Source organism: Ursus arctos, unplaced genomic scaffold (assembly GCF_023065955.2).
Source record: "Ursus arctos isolate Adak ecotype North America unplaced genomic scaffold, UrsArc2.0 scaffold_4, whole genome shotgun sequence".
Lineage (NCBI taxonomy): Eukaryota > Metazoa > Chordata > Mammalia > Carnivora > Ursidae > Ursus > Ursus arctos.
In genome coordinates this window covers 85,910,383-85,931,480 of record NW_026623056.1, presented here as the reverse complement: position 1 = coordinate 85,931,480, position 21,098 = coordinate 85,910,383, and the positions used below count along the sequence as shown (strand labels likewise).

Below are 21,098 nucleotides of genomic sequence, written 5' to 3'. Positions count from 1 at the left end.
GTGGTTCCCTGCATCACGTTCTCGTGGGGAAGTATTACAGTAGTTGACAAGCAAGGAATTCAGGAGTTTGTTTTGTGCAGAGTATAGAAGGGGAAGGGAGCGGATGGGCCTGGAGTTTGGCAGGTCTGATGACAGAGATGCCTACAGGTGATGCCCAGGGCTTGGGCTTTGACCCGGAAGGACTTTTGGGAGTAAGCAAGCCCTCAGAGAGCAGAGAGAATGCCCCGAGAGGAAGAGACTGAAGAAGCCACGTGTCTAGGAGGGTGGCAAGGATACAGAAATGAAAGGCGAGTGTGTGTTGTAGAGCTGGGATGGAGGAGAGGCGTGGGGATAAAGGCCATAGGGCATCTCCTAGGACCTGGTCCCTAATCAAGTGCTGGACATGGTGACCTCATTATTCGTGGTGAGTGGGATGGTGGGGTCTGTGATGAGGGTGGTTTTGGGTAATGGTGAGTGTCATTAGGTAGTGTAGATGTTTACATGGGGGTGTAGGTTGGGGGCTGGAAGGGTGGGATTTGGGGAGGGGGTAGAGGGCACCCTGAGGAGAAGGAGAAGCAGGAAGAGAACGATGTGTGTCTGGAGCTCTGAGAATGTTCTACGCCGGTGACCGATGTTAGGGGGGCCTGAGGAGTTTGGAGAGGGAGGAGTCCACTAGTCTGAATAAAATTTCTGGGAGACAGGCAGAGGGAGGAGAATGGGTCGAGAAAGAATCCTCAGGGAATTTCCCCTGTGAGTGGCATGGAGTCAAAAAAAGCCTCTCTGAGGAGAGATTTCAATGAGGACTTGAGGAAAGGACAGAGCCAGTTGTGAGGATCAGGGGTTCAGAGGGCGCTGGTGACTGCAGGACGAGTGTGTAAGAGTCCTGAGGCAGATGGCACCTGTCTAGGTGGAGACACAGCAGTCAGGCTGGTGTGGCTGAGCAGGGAGAGGGGCCTGGGTCTGTATTCGGAACAGAGAGGCAGGGGCAGATCATACCAGAAACACCACAGCTTGGGCCCCTGATGAGGCTCACCTTGGGCTTTCATTAGAGGCAGCAGTTCTGTGCACACAGCTCGGGTACCAAAGAAGTTTGTTTTCATAGTCACTTCTGCTGGAATGTGAAGGGGTGTGGGATCAGCAGCTGTTAGGTGAGGGGAGAATAGATTAATGAATAGAGGCCATGGGAGAGGATTCCAGGAGTGACAGTTACATGTTCTTGGACGTGCAACCTGGTGCATTGTCATTAATCTCTGGGCTAGTGAGCTGTAATTTCCCAATGTGACGTGTGTGGTTTAATGCCGTGTAGCTTGGCAAGTTGGCATCATTCCAGGAAGTTAAGCGGAAAGTGCTGTTGGGATTTCTGTGTCTCTCTGTTGGCGGTTCGCGTTTATCACAAAATAATTTAAACATTCACTGAAATGCTCTGATCCAAACTGAATTAAACTTGCAAAAATCTCCGTCAGGTCCCTGAGATTAATCCACGGCAATGCCACGGAGCTCTGGGCTTAAAACCTTGCCACCGCCAGAGGCTTCTTCTCTCCCTGTGCCTGCAGTCTAGCCTCTCTCCCTAGGGAGGCCCTTCTCGACCCCATAGGAGCTCTGACCCTCCAGCAGCATTCAGGGACCACGCCCAACCCCCACGGGAAGTGCCCTGAGAGAAGTCTCCAGCCCTAAGTCTTCCCGGGTCCTTACTCTTGAATACGATGCCCGCGTTGTTGACCAGCACATCCAGGCCCCCGAACTCTTGCGCAGGAAGTCGCGCAGGACCCGGATGCTCTGCAGGTCGTCGATGTCCAGCTGGTGGAAGCGGGGACTCAGGCCCTCGGCCTGGAGCTGCTGCACAGCTGCCCGGCCCCGCGCCTCGTCCCGCGCCGTGAGCACCACGTCCCCCGTGAACTGCCGGCACAGCTGCTGCACGATGGCGAAGCCGATGCCCTTGTTGGCCCCGGTCACCAGCGCCACTCGGGGGGCTGACGCCATGGCGGTGTGCAGCGCAAGCACTGCCCTGTGTGCTGAGCAGATGGTGCTGTGGGCCCCACGGAGGGCTGGCGGTGCAGAGGCTGACAAGGACAGAGATGCCAGTGCACCTGTGCTCTAGGATCCAGCACTGTGGCTCCCAGTGCCCAAGGCCCCGCCTCAGTCCCTCCATTGTAGGAGGGGCCAAATGTTCCAGTTGTGTCCCTCCATCAGCTGCACCTTGAACCCGGCCGAGATTCTACCCTCTCAAGTTCCCTCTTTTGAGGCAAACAATGGCTCAGGTTGGACTGAAATGCTCGCGAAAGGTGGTTGGTGATGGGATAAGGGGGCTAGGGATTCACAGTAGTTGACCTAAAATAATTTTGGGAAAACCACAAAAGGGAAAAAGGAGTGGAGACATTGTCTCGGGAATGTGTCCTTTCTCTGCGGAATGGGAATGCTTGGGTTTTTCCGAGGTGCATTGAAATTTCTGGCGTGGGGAAAGTGCTTCTGAGGGTAGAGGTCCCCTTCCTTTCGTAGGAGAAACTCAAGGAGGAGAAATAGAGAATCAGTCCTGTGCTGAGACTTGGCTGTGGGCTGGGCTCTCCCTCTGTGTGATTCTGAGGATCTCCAGGTGGGAGGGGATGTTTATGAAGCCGCTGGGGGCCAAGGTATTGATTGGAATGTTGGATTTAGGGGCACCTGGGAGGCTCAGTCGTTAAGCATCTAGCTTTGGCTCCAGGCGTGATCCTTGTGTTATGGGATCAAGCCCCACGTCAGGGTCCTCTGCTGGGAGCCTGCTTCTTCCTCTCCCACTCCCCCTCCTGTATTCCCTCTCTGGCTGTCTGTCTGTCTGTCAATCAATCAGTAAATAAAATCTTTAAAAAAAAAAGGAATGTTGGATTTAATGATTACATAATCCCATTGGTCTAAGGTGCCTACTTTATGGGTTAGTTGAGGTTCACAGTTCAGAAGTATTTTATATATTGAGGTGTTATTTTTTAAAATATCAAGGCAAAAAGACCTATGTGACCTCAGAGTATTTTTGCAAATTTGCAGTGGAGATCCTGTGTGTTCTTGTTGACATCAATAATCCTCATTTGTCAGTTTAGAAACGCAAATAGGAAAAGAAGAGAAAAATTAAATGCAAAATAACAGGGAGGAAGTTTTCAGCGTTTTTGACATGAAAAACTTGAAAAATAAGGACCCTACCCTTGCTTCCAGGGTCTCTCACCTTTCATTTGGGTGAGGCTGAAAACCCCTGGCGTAGAGTGAAAAATAATCAGTATAGAAGAGGCACCTTTCCAACATGCATATTCCTGTGAAGGGAGGCATGCGGTGGACGTTCAGTCAGGCCCACCGGGAGCCTGGCATGGATGGGGCGGTAAGAATCTTCTCGTCACACTGGGGTCTTGGGCCTCACTCCCGGGCACTCATCACCACACACAATCCATACTCAGTTTTCTCCGTTGTCTCAGAGGGCCCTGTGGATGTGTCTATGTTCCCTCTGCCATTTCACACTTGGTAATTGTTTTTCTTCCCAGTGCGTTTGATAATCAGAGACCACAGGGGTGTCTTCCCTTCATGGTGTCGTCCATGCTCTACTCGAGGCCTGTACAATGGGCTGCATGCCACGTCCAACCTTGCTCTTGGTTTGTATACTGTCTGTGGTTACTTTCGTGCTACAACAGCAGACCTGGGGAGATCGACAGGAGCGTGTGGCCTGAGAAGCCAAACATATTACTCTCTGCCTCTTGTGTAACGTGTGCTTACCCTTGAGTGAAACTCCGACTGCTCCTGGTCTTATTAGGTGTAGTGCACTTCTCAGCTGGCTCAGCATAGAAAGAGTCTGCACAAATAGGCATGGATAGAGAACATTTATTCATCCCCGGGGTTCATTATTTCACTGATTTTATTTATTTTGTCCCTGATCACAGCGGAAAAAAAAAAAAAAAAATCTTCCCTGAGTTAGTAGGCTCCTCAAATTGAATACTCAGCAGGGATATTTTATATATATATATTTTTTCTGAGGATAGGGAAATTATCGACAGTAGAAGAGTCCTTTTGGTCAAAGGAGGGGACTATCATAAGGGATCCATGGACGGATCCGTGAATGAAGCTCACCATTTTTCCACTTTCTTCTCCATAACAAACTCCCCATGAGGCCCCTCAGCATCTGAGGGCAAAAGGGCCAAGTAGACAGGGGTCTCCGCTCCTTCCTCTGGGCTTTTAGTGGCTCTAGGTCCTGCCATGTCTGTTCTCACCCACCCAGGGCAGCAGGCGTTCAGTAGGATCTTGTCCCCTCTCCTCTGCTCACTCAGGTTCCTGGCATGGATTCTGGACAGCACAGTGACACCGATTTTTGTCACTCCATAGGCGGTGTCAGGCCAGCCCTCTTTCCTGTGCACGCCTTTCTTTGTGTCTTCCACGAACTTGTTCATGAGCCCCACCAGCTCCTCCTCGGTGATGGTCTCGCTTCTAAACTTCTGCTGTAGTTCTGGGCTGCAGTTTTTAAGGGCTCTCAGACTCACCATGCTAGACACGTTCACCACTCTGCCTAAAATACAACACAAAATGTCATGTAGAAAGACACAGGAATGACGAATAGCAATTTTGCTAAGATGTTGTTGGAGAAAATTTCCACTTGAGACTTCATTAATTTGCTATGAGCGTTAACGAGGACTGTCTGTGTGAGTGACGACTATGATACGGTCTTGAAACTTGTCATACCCACAGTCTCTGATGATGCCTGAGAAATACTCTAAGGGGGAGGAACTGAGCAGGTGTTCTGCGGGAAAATGGAAACGCTGTAAAGAACCTGCTAAGGAGCATGTAAGAAGACATTCACTGCTTTCAGGAGTGGATGACCTCTTTCTACCTCAGGCCACCTTTGGGACCACCTGAGGATCTTATGGTCAGTGGGGAGGCATCTACAATCAGGTCTGTACAGACCAGTAAAGAGCTGAATGGTGTAAGGAGGGCCGTTCCATCTGGTTTGGAAGGCTGCTATTCTGTTTGAGGATGGTAAGGACAGATTATTAGCCTGGTCTGACTTGCATGGTGATGAGTCTATGATGGGGATTTTATGAACTTGGGAGTGTGTTATGGCCTGAGAATACAGTCATGGAGAGAGGCAGTGGAAAACCAGGGGACTGAAAGAGATCTGTGTAGGGGCATGGGCTTATGGAAGTCAGTGGGGCAATTCAGGGGGCAGATTAAAGCTGGACATGTCAGTGCCCCTCGGAAGAACCCTTCACAAGACTGGAATGGGAGTGGAACCAGCAAGTGGATATCCTGTTGTGCCTGTATGAAGTGGCCATCTAGTCCGTGAGAGGAGTGGAAATGGGAGAGCTGGAGCAATGCATGCAGAGCTGGGGTAATTGTTGACATGGACTCGTGCACCCTGTGAGGCAAAAAATGCTAATGACTCTTGTGTTTCTCAGCAAAAGAGACAAAGCCTGGAGATGGTTATGGGAGAGATGGCCCAAGGGGAAGGTCCTGCACAGAGCTGGCAAGTTGGGTGGAAGGTAGTAGCTTGAGAGGCTCCAGATGGGTCCGGACGAGTCAAGGCACTATTATGGACCAAGCTTTGGTTAAACCCAGAAGAAGATGCCAGTGTTCAAGCAGTATAGCGGGATGAGAACAGAAGATGCTGCAACTTTTTGGACTAAGGTGTTACATTTCTGCAGGCCAAGCAACACGTTCTCTTCTGCAGACAAGTGTTTCCACAGAGAAGTGGAACAGGCCTCTGGATCCCCGGTTGTCTCAAACACGAGATAAAGGTACGTGGGGCTTAGACACATTCACTGCACGTATTCACACTCAGCATGAGTGGGGTGGGTGCCAAGGGACCATCCCACTGGACAGATTCCTCTGCTTCGCTGGGGACTCTGGGGAGAGGGTGTGGGGGAAGATGCTAACTTGACCTTATAGTTCTTCCCTACATTATCTCAACTTCCTTTTCTTCCCACTCTTACCGTGGTCCCAGGACCAGGGCTGCAATTGTGGAAATGGGAAGCAGGGATAATTTTGAAAGAAGAAACTGTATAACTATAGCTTTAAGTCTTTATGTGGGAATTCCTAAGGGAATAATGGAGCGAATTGTCTCTTCCCCCACCTGGGAAACCTGGATGACAGTGAACATAGCTGTGGTTAAAACAATCCACTCATTCTAGACTTATGCAGCCTTTTCCTATAGTAATGGGAGTGGACTGGAGGGAAGGCACTCCTTCGACTAGTATCATTGCAGGTAATCAGGACCAGCACAGAGGCTGAACTTGATGTCCCTTTGAAAGGTGAATGGGGATGTCAGGTGGAAGAGGGAGGTGGGAGGAGGAGGAATGAGGATAATGCATGAACAGGGGGTTATGCAACAAGAGACATCCAATATTACAGCCCGGGGTGGGGGGCAGTACAGGTGCCCCATCCATGTGGAAATGTACCACTGGTGTGAGGCTGTCAGCAACTCTGGCCACATGTGAGTGTGCAGGCCTCCTGGCGACCATGAGGAGGGGTCTTCCCCCAGGCTGGACAGGTCTGGGAAGACATCCTGAGGAGCGTGAGTGGCAGGAAGAGAAGGATGTGTGTCTGGAGGTCTGGGAATGTTCTAGGCAGGTGACCTAGTGTGAGTAAAATCCGTGGGAGAGAGAGTGAGGGAACAGAAAGGGTCCAGGAAGGAATGATCAGGGTTCTGCACCTGTGAGTAGCATGGAGTGAGTAAAAGGCCTCTGTGAGGAGAGATGTGAATGATGACTTGACGGGTCAGGCAGAGGCAGTAGTGAAGGACCAGTGGGAAAAAGGGCGCTGCTGACTGTAGGACGAGTGTAAGTGTCCTGAGGCAGCGGGGCACCTGTCCAGGTGGAGACACAGGAATCAGGCCGGTGTGGCTGAGCAGGGAGAGGGGCCAGGGGTCTGTAGATGAGGCCAGAAAGGCAGGGGCAGATCATGCCAGAAACACCACAGCTTAGGCCCCTGATGAGGCTCACCTTGGGCTTTCATTAGAGGCAGCAGTTCTGTGCACACAGCTCGGGTACCAAAGAAGTTTGTTTTCATGGTCACTTCTGCTGGAATGTGAAGGGGTGTGGGATCAGCAGCTGTTAGAGGTGGAGAATAGATTTTTTTAAAATTGTATTTTAGTTACACTCAATTAATTTACGTGTAGTGTGTTATTAATTTCAAAGTGGAGTTCGTGATTCATCATCAGTCGCATATAACACCCAGTCGTCATCACATCAAGTGCCCTCCTTAATGCCCCTCACCCAGTTACCCCATCCCCCCGCACACCTCCTCTCCAGCAACCCTCAGTTTGTTATCTATAATTAAGAGTCTCTTATGGCTTCTCTCCCTCTCTGATTTCGTCTTATTTTATTTTGAGAAGGAGGATAGATTAATAAGCAGTATCCATCAGGGAAGATTCCATGTCGTGACAACAACATAGTTTTGCATGTACCATCTGGTGAATTCTCGGGAATGTCTGTGTTAGTGAACGGTATTGTCCCAGTGTGATCTATCTGGTGCATTGCCGCTGCGTGGCTTTGTTGGTTGACGCCATCGGGAGAGGGCAAGGGAAGGGAGCACAATGGGATCTCTGGGTATCTGTGTTTGTAATTTGTTGTTTATTACAAAATAAGTTAAACATTCACCAAATGGCTCACATCCAATCAGAGAGAAACTTGCAAAATCTGGTGAGTTACCCGATGATCTGATCCATGGCAATGCCAAGAGGCTCTGGCTGGAAAGGCGTGCAAGTCCCGGAGGCTTCTGCTCTCCTTGTGCCTCCAGTCTGACCTCCTTCCCTAGGAAGGCCCTTCTAGATCCCATAGGAGCTTGGGTCCCACAGTAGCGGTTTAGGCATCATCCCCAACCCACCCTGGGTGGGTCCCCTAAGGGAGGGGACCTACCCTAAGTGTTCCCATGTTCTTGCTCTTGAAGGCGATGCCTGCGTTGTTGACCAGCACGTCCAGGCCCCCGTACTCCTTGCTCAGAGAGTCGGATATGGCGCAGCTGCTGTGCGTTGATGTCTAGCAGGTGGAAGTGGCCACACAGCCTGCACCTCGTCCCTCACCGTGAGCAGCACGTCCCCCGAGAACTGCTGGCACAGGTGGAGCACGAAGCTGAGGCCCTTGTTGGCTCCAGTCACCAGCAGCAGGGGAGCGGTTGATGACAGGGTCATCAAGGTCAAGCAAGGCCCTGTGTGGTGAGTGGATTGTGTTGTAGGCCATACTGAGGGCTCGTGGTGTAGACAGTCAGAGATACCAATGGAAGTGTGTTGTAGATTCCAGTGCTGTGCCTCCTTCAGCACAAGGCCCTTCCTCAGTCTCGCCATCAAAGGAGAGACCAAATGTTCCAGAAGGTTCCCTAGTGAGCCTATACCAGATCCATCCCTTCCAGGGTTGCACTCTGAGCCCAATGAGGACTCCTTCCTCTTAGGATCTCAACTCTGAGCCAAGCAGTGGTTCAGGGAGTACTGGTGTGCTCCCCACAACAAAGGTGGTGGGTGACGGGTTAATAGAGCACTAGAGATTGATAGCATTCAAGTGAACTATTTTGGGAGACCTCAGAGGGAAAAGAAGAGAGCAGAGTAATTGTCTTGGGAATGTGTCCTTCCTCCGCAAAATGGGAATGGTTGCTTTCCTCTAAAATACAGTGAAGTTGTCTGTCCAGGGAAACTGCTTCTCAGGATACAGATCCCCTTGCTTTCTTAAGGGAAAATCAAGAGGGAGAAATCAGTCCTGTGCTGAGACTTGGCTGTGGGCAGGGCTCCTTCCTCTGTGTGATTCCAGGGGGCCCCAGCGCGAGGGGATGTTTTTGAAAATTAGTGTGAGACAGGCCAGTGATTGGAATGTTTTATTCCATGGGTACATGTGCATATGATTGTTACAATGCCTGCTTGTAGTCCAACCTCACACTTAATAAGCAGTGTAGATAGTTTGGATTATTTTTAAAGTATCGAGGAGAAAAGGTCTTTGTGATACCAGGTTACATTTCCAAACTAGCAGTAGAGATTCTATTGTCTTGACCTAGACTTTGATTTTCCTCATGGGTCAGTTTAGAAATAGAAGCTACCATACAGTACTGTATGGTGAATAACATAAAAAAATATTATTATAAAAAAAAAGAAAAGAAATACAAGCTAACAGGAAGGAAATCAACAGCCTTGCTGAAGGGAAAACTAAAGGAAACAGGGTACTTATTTTTTATTTTATTTTATTTTTTAAAAGATTTTATGTTTAAGTAATCTCTGCACCCAACTTGGGTTCGCTCAAACTTACAACTTTAAGATGAAGAGTGCCGAGCTAAACCATTTGAGCCAGCCAGGGGCCCCAAAGGAAACCTCACTTTCAAAATAAAAGACTTAAGCTTGCTTGCATGGGCCTTCGGTTTTCTTTTCTGTTAGCCTGAAAATCCCCGGTGAAGAGTGAAAAGTAATCATGAGAGGAGACGGGTCTGTAGCACATGGATACTTCTGTGAGGGGAGGGACGTGGTGGGCATTCACGGAGCCCACGGGGAGCCAGGCTGGATGTGGGGCAGTAGGAACTTCCGCTCAGGGTCATGGATGTGTCAGGCCCCACTACAGGGGCTCATGATGGAGGACACTTTGCCTGGCCATTGTTTTCAGCCTGTCCACCTGTATCAGTTCACTTCCTCTTCACAGCAGTGCTATGACGTACGCCCCCTTGTTCACCTGAGGACACTGACAAAGAGCAACATGCAGGATTTTGCTTAAGGTCACCTGGTTAGGTGGCAGAGCCAGGACCTTTTAGTGTCCTGCTGTTTGTGTTGAGAGCTTTCAAAGAGGACAGTGGAAAGAATAGTATTGTGGACAGCCATGTCTTCACCAGACTAGCCGCAACAATGACGAATGTTTCACTGTCGTTACGTGTTCCCCTTCTGTTGGTATTTTGCTGACCCGCGTTAATGTTACAAACCCGGTGACCCTTTATCCCTACGTGAATAACACATTCACCTTGGGGAGATTTGACAATCATTCTTTCATATCCATTGATACCCATCCACATTCACTTTCCCCTCGTCTCAGCTGGTCCTAGAGATGTATCTGAAGCGCCCACTCCCGTTTCACACCTCGCAGTTGTTTCTCCCCCAGTGAATTTGATATTTAACGAGACCACAGAGGATGTCTATCTCTCGTGGGGTTTCCCATGTCATAGTAGAGGCTCAGCGGGTATGCTCGCCAGTGAAATCCAGCCCCATTCATGGTTACTATATGGCCTGTGGTGACTTTCAAACTAAAACAGGAGATTTGAGTAGGTCCAACAGAGACGATTGGCCTTTAAAGGCCAAAATACTTACTCTCTGGACCTTTCACTAATGTTTACCAAGCGCTCATTTAATCTGTCCCTTTTCTTGACCTTCCTTAGGGTGGTCCTTAGTACTTAGTGTACTAAATGATGGTGATACTTGGATTCGTTGCCATGAAACAGTCTGCACACATGGATATTTACTTAGAATTTTTTATTTCTTCTCTTTCTTCCATTCATTATTATCATTGATGCCAATTTTTCTCCTCTTATATCACAGAGGAAATCACAAGAAACCTTATAGAATTAGTAGCTAATTCAATGTGGGTACTCGGTAGGGATAGTGATTCTTTATATATATATATATATATATATATATATATTTTTTTTTTTTTTTTTTTTGATAAGGATATTGTTGACAGTATAACATTGTTTTGGTCAGTCATGGGTAGAGTAGAGGTGGGAGCCAGGAAGGTAACTGACAGAGGAGTGCCCATCGTTCCACTTTCTTCTCCATAACAAACTCCGCATGTGGCCTCTCAGCATCCGAGGGCAAAAGGGCCAAGTAGACAGGGGTCTCTGCTCCTTCTTCTGGGCTTTTGATGACTGTTGGTCCACCCAGGGCTGTTCTTACCCACCCAGGACAGCAGGCATTCAGGAGGATCTTGTCCCCTCTCCTCTGCTCACTCAGGTTCCTGGCATGGATTCTGGACAGGACCGTGACACCCATCTTGGACACTGCCTATGGGACTAGTTGTATATCAGGCCAGCCCTCCTTCTGCTGTACTCCTTTCTTTGTGTCTTCCACAAACTGGATCATGAGCCCCACCAGCTCCTCCTCTGTGATGGTCTCATTCATAAATTTCTGCTGCAGTTCTGGGCTGCATGATTTAAGGGCTGCGAAGCTTATTACGCTAGACACATTCACTACTCTGCCTAAAATACAACAGAGAGAGTCATGTAGCATGGTATGCACGAGGATGATGAATACCGAAACTGCTAGCATTTGTCCATTTGGGACAAATTCCCAGTTGGCTGAGTGTTAGTGAACACTGCCTCTGTAAGTGACGGACATGATACAGTCTTGAACCTTGTCTTACCCATAATGTCTCAGAGGATGTGAGACAAATGATCTCAATCGGTCTGGGCAGTGACCAGCTGTCCCATAAAGAGAAGATCGTGCCTTATACAGGAACGTGCTAAGCAGAGTGATAGGAGGCACTCCCTGACGTCATGAGTAGAGAGCCGCTTTTCCTCATAAGCCCCCTTTGGGACCACATGGAGATCTTGTGGCCACTCGGGCAGTGTTGTATAAATAGGTGTCTACGGAACCACAAAGAGCTGATCACTTAACTGAGGGCCTCTTGAAGGTGAGCAGACTGCATCGGGTCTGGTAGATTGTCACCGTGCTCTCGGTAGGAAAAACAAGTCTCCTCAGTGGGCTGAACTGCAAGGGTTTTCTCCTTTTGGGGTTGTTATTGGCTCAGAAGGAGTGACTAATGTCCTGGCAGTATGGTCATGGAAAGGAGCTGTGGAAAACGAATCTGTTAAATGGATGCTTTTAAGAGAAATGATGTTGGTGCTAAAACATGGATGACCCCTAAGAGCGTTATTCAAAATTAAAAAGCCAGTCACAAAAGACCGCTCATGGTGTGATGCTCCATACATGGGATGTCCGGAAAAGGAAATGGAGGGAGAGAGTGTAGATTGGTGGTTGCTTGGGGCAGGGGGGATGGGGGAACAGAGGGCTGGTAGCTAAGGGCACCGGATCTCCCTGGGCTCTGGACAGTGTGCTAATCTAGAAGCAGTGGTGGTTGCATAACTCTGTCCATTACTAAACTCCGCGGAGTTGGATATCTGATGGGGGAAGCGTCCGATATGTGAACTGTATCTCAATAAAGCTGTTAAAAGTGTAAACATTACAGAGTTCCCAATAAGTCGTTTTTGAAAGTATAGTTCTTATTTATAACACTGTACTTATATTGACATGAGTAATTGTTTACAGTTTTTATATTGAAATGAGTATTTTCTTAATATCTTTTTCAAAATAAATGCATAGTGTAATTAAAGAGAAAGAGAAGGAGAAGTGTTTATCACTTTAGAGAGTGTATCCTTTAATTCGAGAATATGAATTTAGGGGGATGGGGGGAATGCCATGGAATGTGGGAAAGGACATACATGGCCGAGATACTGACTGCCTGGTGAAGACAATGGGGGCACCTGGTGGTTGTAGATTCTTGCTTTTTTTTTTTTTTTTTTTTGTGGCTCATTAATTCAGTAAAACTCTATTATGAAGAAACGATTTAATGAAGAATCAACATCTGCTATCCCTCATTGTCCTTAGGCTCACAGTTGTCTTGTTTTCTCCTTCCATGCCAAAAACCAGAGCAAACACGGGCCTTGGAATGTGTTCTGCCCCCACAGAGAACTGACGAAGTCATTCAGGATTTTCTTTCTGTCTTAGGTTGTGAAGTATGGGAGAGGAGGGACGGTATTGGCTTTTGTTGTGCTAGTTATGATTTCTCCCAGATAGTCTCCCTAAAGGGAAAGTCCTGGTAACATGGCCGCAGTGGCTGCCATCCCCTCAAGTAATGGAAGAACTCTCCTATGTCAAAAGGCAAGAAAACCCTGCTTTTCCACTGAGAAGACAGCCTGCATTTCCATGTCCATAAAGTCTAGTTTCCCTGAGGCAAGATGAATTGTTTGATGAGAACCTGCCTTAGCAAATGCAGGGGAGCACTCACTCCTCTTTCTGGTCCAAGGCCAACACACAGCATGGACCAACACTGTTCAGTCAGTGAGGAAAATTTCTCGGCCAGAAGTCATTTTTGCCTCCTAAGGGAATACCTGTAGGATGTGTGGTGGTGGCACAAGGAACTCCATCCCACTCAAGTGTTGTGATGAGTGAAGGAGTCGGTGATATCTGAGAGAGCTGTCCTTTGGATACCAGTGAAGCCAGTGTTCAAAGAAGTTGTAGAAATTTCCAGGACAGAAGAGGAATCAGGGGCAGAACAGAGTCAAGTGTACCTGCATGTCGTCGGTTCATGCTAGAGATCTTAATCTTTCTAAAATCATCAGCTTGTCTTAATGAGTGTAGTAAAAGGGTGGTGGTTCCCTGCATCACGTTCTCGTGGGGAAGTATTACAGTAGTTGACAAGCAAGGAATTCAGGAGTTTGTTTTGTGCAGAGTATAGAAGGGGAAGGGAGCGGATGGGCCTGGAGTTTGGCAGGTCTGATGACAGAGATGCCTACAGGTGATGCCCAGGGCTTGGGCTTTGACCCGGAAGGACTTTTGGGAGTAAGCAAGCCCTCAGAGAGCAGAGAGAATGCCCCGAGAGGAAGAGACTGAAGAAGCCACGTGTCTAGGAGGGTGGCAAGGATACAGAAATGAAAGGCGAGTGTGTGTTGTAGAGCTGGGATGGAGGAGAGGCGTGGGGATAAAGGCCATAGGGCATCTCCTAGGACCTGGTCCCTAATCAAGTGCTGGACATGGTGACCTCATTATTCGTGGTGAGTGGGATGGTGGGGTCTGTGATGAGGGTGGTTTTGGGTAATGGTGAGTGTCATTAGGTAGTGTAGATGTTTACATGGGGGTGTAGGTTGGGGGCTGGAAGGGTGGGATTTGGGGAGGGGGTAGAGGGCACCCTGAGGAGAAGGAGAAGCAGGAAGAGAACGATGTGTGTCTGGAGCTCTGAGAATGTTCTACGCCGGTGACCGATGTTAGGGGGGCCTGAGGAGTTTGGAGAGGGAGGAGTCCACTAGTCTGAATAAAATTTCTGGGAGACAGGCAGAGGGAGGAGAATGGGTCGAGAAAGAATCCTCAGGGAATTTCCCCTGTGAGTGGCATGGAGTCAAAAAAAGCCTCTCTGAGGAGAGATTTCAATGAGGACTTGAGGAAAGGACAGAGCCAGTTGTGAGGATCAGGGGTTCAGAGGGCGCTGGTGACTGCAGGACGAGTGTGTAAGAGTCCTGAGGCAGATGGCACCTGTCTAGGTGGAGACACAGCAGTCAGGCTGGTGTGGCTGAGCAGGGAGAGGGGCCTGGGTCTGTATTCGGAACAGAGAGGCAGGGGCAGATCATACCAGAAACACCACAGCTTGGGCCCCTGATGAGGCTCACCTTGGGCTTTCATTAGAGGCAGCAGTTCTGTGCACACAGCTCGGGTACCAAAGAAGTTTGTTTTCATAGTCACTTCTGCTGGAATGTGAAGGGGTGTGGGATCAGCAGCTGTTAGGTGAGGGGAGAATAGATTAATGAATAGAGGCCATGGGAGAGGATTCCAGGAGTGACAGTTACATGTTCTTGGACGTGCAACCTGGTGCATTGTCATTAATCTCTGGGCTAGTGAGCTGTAATTTCCCAATGTGACGTGTGTGGTTTAATGCCGTGTAGCTTGGCAAGTTGGCATCATTCCAGGAAGTTAAGCGGAAAGTGCTGTTGGGATTTCTGTGTCTCTCTGTTGGCGGTTCGCGTTTATCACAAAATAATTTAAACATTCACTGAAATGCTCTGATCCAAACTGAATTAAACTTGCAAAAATCTCCGTCAGGTCCCTGAGATTAATCCACGGCAATGCCACGGAGCTCTGGGCTTAAAACCTTGCCACCGCCAGAGGCTTCTTCTCTCCCTGTGCCTGCAGTCTAGCCTCTCTCCCTAGGGAGGCCCTTCTCGACCCCATAGGAGCTCTGACCCTCCAGCAGCATTCAGGGACCACGCCCAACCCCCACGGGAAGTGCCCTGAGAGAAGTCTCCAGCCCTAAGTCTTCCCGGGTCCTTACTCTTGAATACGATGCCCGCGTTGTTGACCAGCACATCCAGGCCCCCGAACTCTTGCGCAGGAAGTCGCGCAGGACCCGGATGCTCTGCAGGTCGTCGATGTCCAGCTGGTGGAAGCGGGGACTCAGGCCCTCGGCCTGGAGCTGCTGCACAGCTGCCCGGCCCCGCGCCTCGTCCCGCGCCGTGAGCACCACGTCCCCCGTGAACTGCCGGCACAGCTGCTGCACGATGGCGAAGCCGATGCCCTTGTTGGCCCCGGTCACCAGCGCCACTCGGGGGGCTGACGCCATGGCGGTGTGCAGCGCAAGCACTGCCCTGTGTGCTGAGCAGATGGTGCTGTGGGCCCCACGGAGGGCTGGCGGTGCAGAGGCTGACAAGGACAGAGATGCCAGTGCACCTGTGCTCTAGGATCCAGCACTGTGGCTCCCAGTGCCCAAGGCCCCGCCTCAGTCCCTCCATTGTAGGAGGGGCCAAATGTTCCAGTTGTGTCCCTCCATCAGCTGCACCTTGAACCCGGCCGAGATTCTACCCTCTCAAGTTCCCTCTTTTGAGGCAAACAATGGCTCAGGTTGGACTGAAATGCTCGCGAAAGGTGGTTGGTGATGGGATAAGGGGGCTAGGGATTCACAGTAGTTGACCTAAAATAATTTTGGGAAAACCACAAAAGGGAAAAAGGAGTGGAGACATTGTCTCGGGAATGTGTCCTTTCTCTGCGGAATGGGAATGCTTGGGTTTTTCCGAGGTGCATTGAAATTTCTGGCGTGGGGAAAGTGCTTCTGAGGGTAGAGGTCCCCTTCCTTTCGTAGGAGAAACTCAAGGAGGAGAAATAGAGAATCAGTCCTGTGCTGAGACTTGGCTGTGGGCTGGGCTCTCCCTCTGTGTGATTCTGAGGATCTCCAGGTGGGAGGGGATGTTTATGAAGCCGCTGGGGGCCAAGGTATTGATTGGAATGTTGGATTTAGGGGCACCTGGGAGGCTCAGTCGTTAAGCATCTAGCTTTGGCTCCAGGCGTGATCCTTGTGTTATGGGATCAAGCCCCACGTCAGGGTCCTCTGCTGGGAGCCTGCTTCTTCCTCTCCCACTCCCCCTCCTGTATTCCCTCTCTGGCTGTCTGTCTGTCTGTCAATCAATCAGTAAATAAAATCTTTAAAAAAAAAAGGAATGTTGGATTTAATGATTACATAATCCCATTGGTCTAAGGTGCCTACTTTATGGGTTAGTTGAGGTTCACAGTTCAGAAGTATTTTATATATTGAGGTGTTATTTTTTAAAATATCAAGGCAAAAAGACCTATGTGACCTCAGAGTATTTTTGCAAATTTGCAGTGGAGATCCTGTGTGTTCTTGTTGACATCAATAATCCTCATTTGTCAGTTTAGAAACGCAAATAGGAAAAGAAGAGAAAAATTAAATGCAAAATAACAGGGAGGAAGTTTTCAGCGTTTTTGACATGAAAAACTTGAAAAATAAGGACCCTACCCTTGCTTCCAGGGTCTCTCACCTTTCATTTGGGTGAGGCTGAAAACCCCTGGCGTAGAGTGAAAAATAATCAGTATAGAAGAGGCACCTTTCCAACATGCATATTCCTGTGAAGGGAGGCATGCGGTGGACGTTCAGTCAGGCCCACCGGGAGCCTGGCATGGATGGGGCGGTAAGAATCTTCTCGTCACACTGGGGTCTTGGGCCTCACTCCCGGGCACTCATCACCACACACAATCCATACTCAGTTTTCTCCGTTGTCTCAGAGGGCCCTGTGGATGTGTCTATGTTCCCTCTGCCATTTCACACTTGGTAATTGTTTTTCTTCCCAGTGCGTTTGATAATCAGAGACCACAGGGGTGTCTTCCCTTCATGGTGTCGTCCATGCTCTACTCGAGGCCTGTACAATGGGCTGCATGCCACGTCCAACCTTGCTCTTGGTTTGTATACTGTCTGTGGTTACTTTCGTGCTACAACAGCAGACCTGGGGAGATCGACAGGAGCGTGTGGCCTGAGAAGCCAAACATATTACTCTCTGCCTCTTGTGTAACGTGTGCTTACCCTTGAGTGAAACTCCGACTGCTCCTGGTCTTATTAGGTGTAGTGCACTTCTCAGCTGGCTCAGCATAGAAAGAGTCTGCACAAATAGGCATGGATAGAGAACATTTATTCATCCCCGGGGTTCATTATTTCACTGATTTTATTTATTTTGTCCCTGATCACAGCGGAAAAAAAAAAAAAAAATCTTCCCTGAGTTAGTAGGCTCCTCAAATTGAATACTCAGCAGGGATATTTTATATATATATATTTTTTCTGAGGATAGGGAAATTATCGACAGTAGAAGAGTCCTTTTGGTCAAAGGAGGGGACTATCATAAGGGATCCATGGACGGATCCGTGAATGAAGCTCACCATTTTTCCACTTTCTTCTCCATAACAAACTCCCCATGAGGCCCCTCAGCATCTGAGGGCAAAAGGGCCAAGTAGACAGGGGTCTCCGCTCCTTCCTCTGGGCTTTTAGTGGCTCTAGGTCCTGCCATGTCTGTTCTCACCCACCCAGGGCAGCAGGCGTTCAGTAGGATCTTGTCCCCTCTCCTCTGCTCACTCAGGTTCCTGGCATGGATTCTGGACAGCACAGTGACACCGATTTTTGTCACTCCATAGGCGGTGTCAGGCCAGCCCTCTTTCCTGTGCACGCCTTTCTTTGTGTCTTCCACGAACTTGTTCATGAGCCCCACCAGCTCCTCCTCGGTGATGGTCTCGCTTCTAAACTTCTGCTGTAGTTCTGGGCTGCAGTTTTTAAGGGCTCTCAGACTCACCATGCTAGACACGTTCACCACTCTGCCTAAAATACAACACAAAATGTCATGTAGAAAGACACAGGAATGACGAATAGCAATTTTGCTAAGATGTTGTTGGAGAAAATTTCCACTTGAGACTTCATTAATTTGCTATGAGCGTTAACGAGGACTGTCTGTGTGAGTGACGACTATGATACGGTCTTGAAACTTGTCATACCCACAGTCTCTGATAATGCCTGAGAAATACTCTAAGGGGGAGGAACTGAGCAGGTGTTCTGCGGGAAAATGGAAACGCTGTAAAGAACCTGCTAAGGAGAATGTAAGAAGACATTCACTGCTTTCAGGAGTGGATGACCTCTTTCTACCTCAGGCCACCTTTGGGACCACCTGAGGATCTTATGGTCAGTGGGGAGGCGTCTACAATCAGGTCTGTACAGACCAGTAAAGAGCTGAATGGTGTAAGGAGGGCCGTTCCATCTGGTTTGGAAGGCTGCTATTCTGTTTGAGGATGGTAAGGACAGATTATTAGCCTGGTCTGACTTGCATGGTGATGAGTCTATGATGGGGATTTTATGAACTTGGGAGTGTGTTATGGCCTGAGAATACAGTCATGGAGAGAGGCAGTGGAAAACCAGGGGACTGAAAGAGATCTGTGTAGGGGCATGGGCTTATGGAAGTCAGTGGGGCAATTCAGGGGGCAGATTAAAGCTGGACATGTCAGTGCCCCTCGGAAGAACCCTTCACAAGACTGGAATGGGAGTGGAACCAGCAAGTGGATATCCTGTTGTGCCTGTATGAAGTGGCCATCTAGTCCGTGAGAGGAGTGGAAATGGGAGAGCTGGAGCAATGCATGCAGAGCTGGGGTAATTGTTGACATGGACTCGTGCACCCTGTGAGGCAAAAAATGCTAATGACTCTTGTGTTTCTCAGCAAAAGAGACAAAGCCTGGAGATGGTTATGGGAGAGATGGCCCAAGGGGAAGGTCCTGCACAGAGCTGGCAAGTTGGGTGGAAGGTAGTAGCTTGAGAGGCTCCAGATGGGTCCGGACGAGTCAAGGCACTATTATGGACCAAGCTTTGGTTAAACCCAGAAGAAGATGCCAGTGTTCAAGCAGTATAGCGGGATGAGAACAGAAGATGCTGCAACTTTTTGGACTAAGGTGTTACATTTCTGCAGGCCAAGCAACACGTTCTCTTCTGCAGACAAGTGTTTCCACAGAGAAGTGGAACAGGCCTCTGGATCCCCGGTTGTCTCAAACACGAGATAAAGGTACGTGGGGCTTAGACACATTCACTGCACGTATTCACACTCAGCATGAGTGGGGTGGGTGCCAAGGGACCATCCCACTGGACAGATTCCTCTGCTTCGCTGGGGACTCTGGGGAGAGGGTGTGGGGGAAGATGCTAACTTGACCTTATAGTTCTTCCCTACATTATCTCAACTTCCTTTTCTTCCCACTCTTACCGTGGTCCCAGGACCAGGGCTGCAATTGTGGAAATGGGAAGCAGGGATAATTTTGAAAGAAGAAACTGTATAACTATAGCTTTAAGTCTTTATGTGGGAATTCCTAAGGGAATAATGGAGCGAATTGTCTCTTCCCCCACCTGGGAAACCTGGATGACAGTGAACATAGCTGTGGTTAAAACAATCCACTCATTCTAGACTTATGCAGCCTTTTCCTATAGTAATGGGAGTGGACTGGAGGGAAGGCACTCCTTCGACTAGTATCATTGCAGGTAATCAGGACCAGCACAGAGGCTGAACTTGATGTCCCTTTGAAAGGTGAATGGGGATGTCAGGTGGAAGAGGGAGGTGGGAGGAGGAGGAATGAGGATAATGCATGAACAGGGGGTTATGCAACAAGAGACATCCAATATTACAGCCCGGGGTGGGGGGCAGTACAGGTGCCCCATCCATGTGGAAATGTACCACTGGTGTGAGGCTGTCAGCAACTCTGGCCACATGTGAGTGTGCAGGCCTCCTGGCGACCATGAGGAGGGGTCTTCCCCCAGGCTGGACAGGTCTGGGAAGACATCCTGAGGAGCGTGAGTGGCAGGAAGAGAAGGATGTGTGTCTGGAGGTCTGGGAATGTTCTAGGCAGGTGACCTAGTGTGAGTAAAATCCGTGGGAGAGAGAGTGAGGGAACAGAAAGGGTCCAGGAAGGAATGATCAGGGTTCTGCACCTGTGAGTAGCATGGAGTGAGTAAAAGGCCTCTGTGAGGAGAGATGTGAATGATGACTTGACGGGTCAGGCAGAGGCAGTAGTGAAGGACCAGTGGGAAAAAGGGCGCTGCTGACTGTAGGACGAGTGTAAGTGTCCTGAGGCAGCGGGGCACCTGTCCAGGTGGAGACACAGGAATCAGGCCGGTGTGGCTGAGCAGGGAGAGGGGCCAGGGGTCTGTAGATGAGGCCAGAAAGGCAGGGGCAGATCATGCCAGAAACACCACAGCTTAGGCCCCTGATGAGGCTCACCTTGGGCTTTCATTAGAGGCAGCAGTTCTGTGCACACAGCTCGGGTACCAAAGAAGTTTGTTTTCATGGTCACTTCTGCTGGAATGTGAAGGGGTGTGGGATCAGCAGCTGTTAGAGGTGGAGAATAGATTTTTTTAAAATTGTATTTTAGTTACACTCAATTAATTTACGTGTAGTGTGTTATTAATTTCAAAGTGGAGTTCGTGATTCATCATCAGTCGCATATAACACCCAGTCGTCATCACATCAAGTGCCCTCCTTAATGCCCCTCACCCAGTTACCCCATCCCCCCGCACACCTCCTCTCCAGCAACCCTCAGTTTGTTATCTATAATTAAGAGTCTCTTATGGCTTCTCTCCCTCTCTGATTTCGTCTTATTTTATTTTGAGAAGGAGGATAGATTAATAAGCAGTATCCATCAGGGAAGATTCCATGTCGTGACAACAACATAGTTTTGCATGTACCATCTGGTGAATTCTCGGGAATGTCTGTGTTAGTGAACGGTATTGTCCCAGTGTGATCTATCTGGTGCATTGCCGCTGCGTGGCTTTGTTGGTTGACGCCATCGGGAGAGGGCAAGGGAAGGGAGCACAATGGGATCTCTGGGTATCTGTGTTTGTAATTTGTTGTTTATTACAAAATAAGTTAAACATTCACCAAATGGCTCACATCCAATCAGAGAGAAACTTGCAAAATCTGGTGAGTTACCCGATGATCTGATCCATGGCAATGCCAAGAGGCTCTGGCTGGAAAGGCGTGCAAGTCCCGGAGGCTTCTGCTCTCCTTGTGCCTCCAGTCTGACCTCCTTCCCTAGGAAGGCCCTTCTAGATCCCATAGGAGCTTGGGTCCCACAGTAGCGGTTTAGGCATCATCCCCAA

At 49.1% G+C, this 21,098-nt stretch overlaps 1 protein-coding gene and 2 pseudogenes across 1 annotated transcript; all 3 read right to left on the bottom strand.

Annotated features, from left to right (window-relative positions):
* Window positions 1-411: 411 nt before the first annotated feature.
* LOC130542670 (carbonyl reductase [NADPH] 3-like) lies at window positions 412-4,050 on the bottom strand (annotated as a pseudogene).
* Window positions 4,051-10,614: 6,564 nt separating this feature from the next.
* On the bottom strand, window positions 10,615-16,238 carry LOC125281475 (carbonyl reductase [NADPH] 1-like; annotated as a pseudogene).
* A 948-nt stretch (window positions 16,239-17,186) lies between these two features.
* On the bottom strand, window positions 17,187-17,814 carry LOC130542668 (carbonyl reductase [NADPH] 1-like). Its single transcript, XM_057306837.1, has one exon. It carries the CDS (start codon window positions 17,767-17,769, stop codon window positions 17,356-17,358), a length of 414 nt encoding a protein of 137 aa, XP_057162820.1. The 5' UTR covers window positions 17,770-17,814; the 3' UTR covers window positions 17,187-17,355.
* Window positions 17,815-21,098: the final 3,284 nt, after the last annotated feature.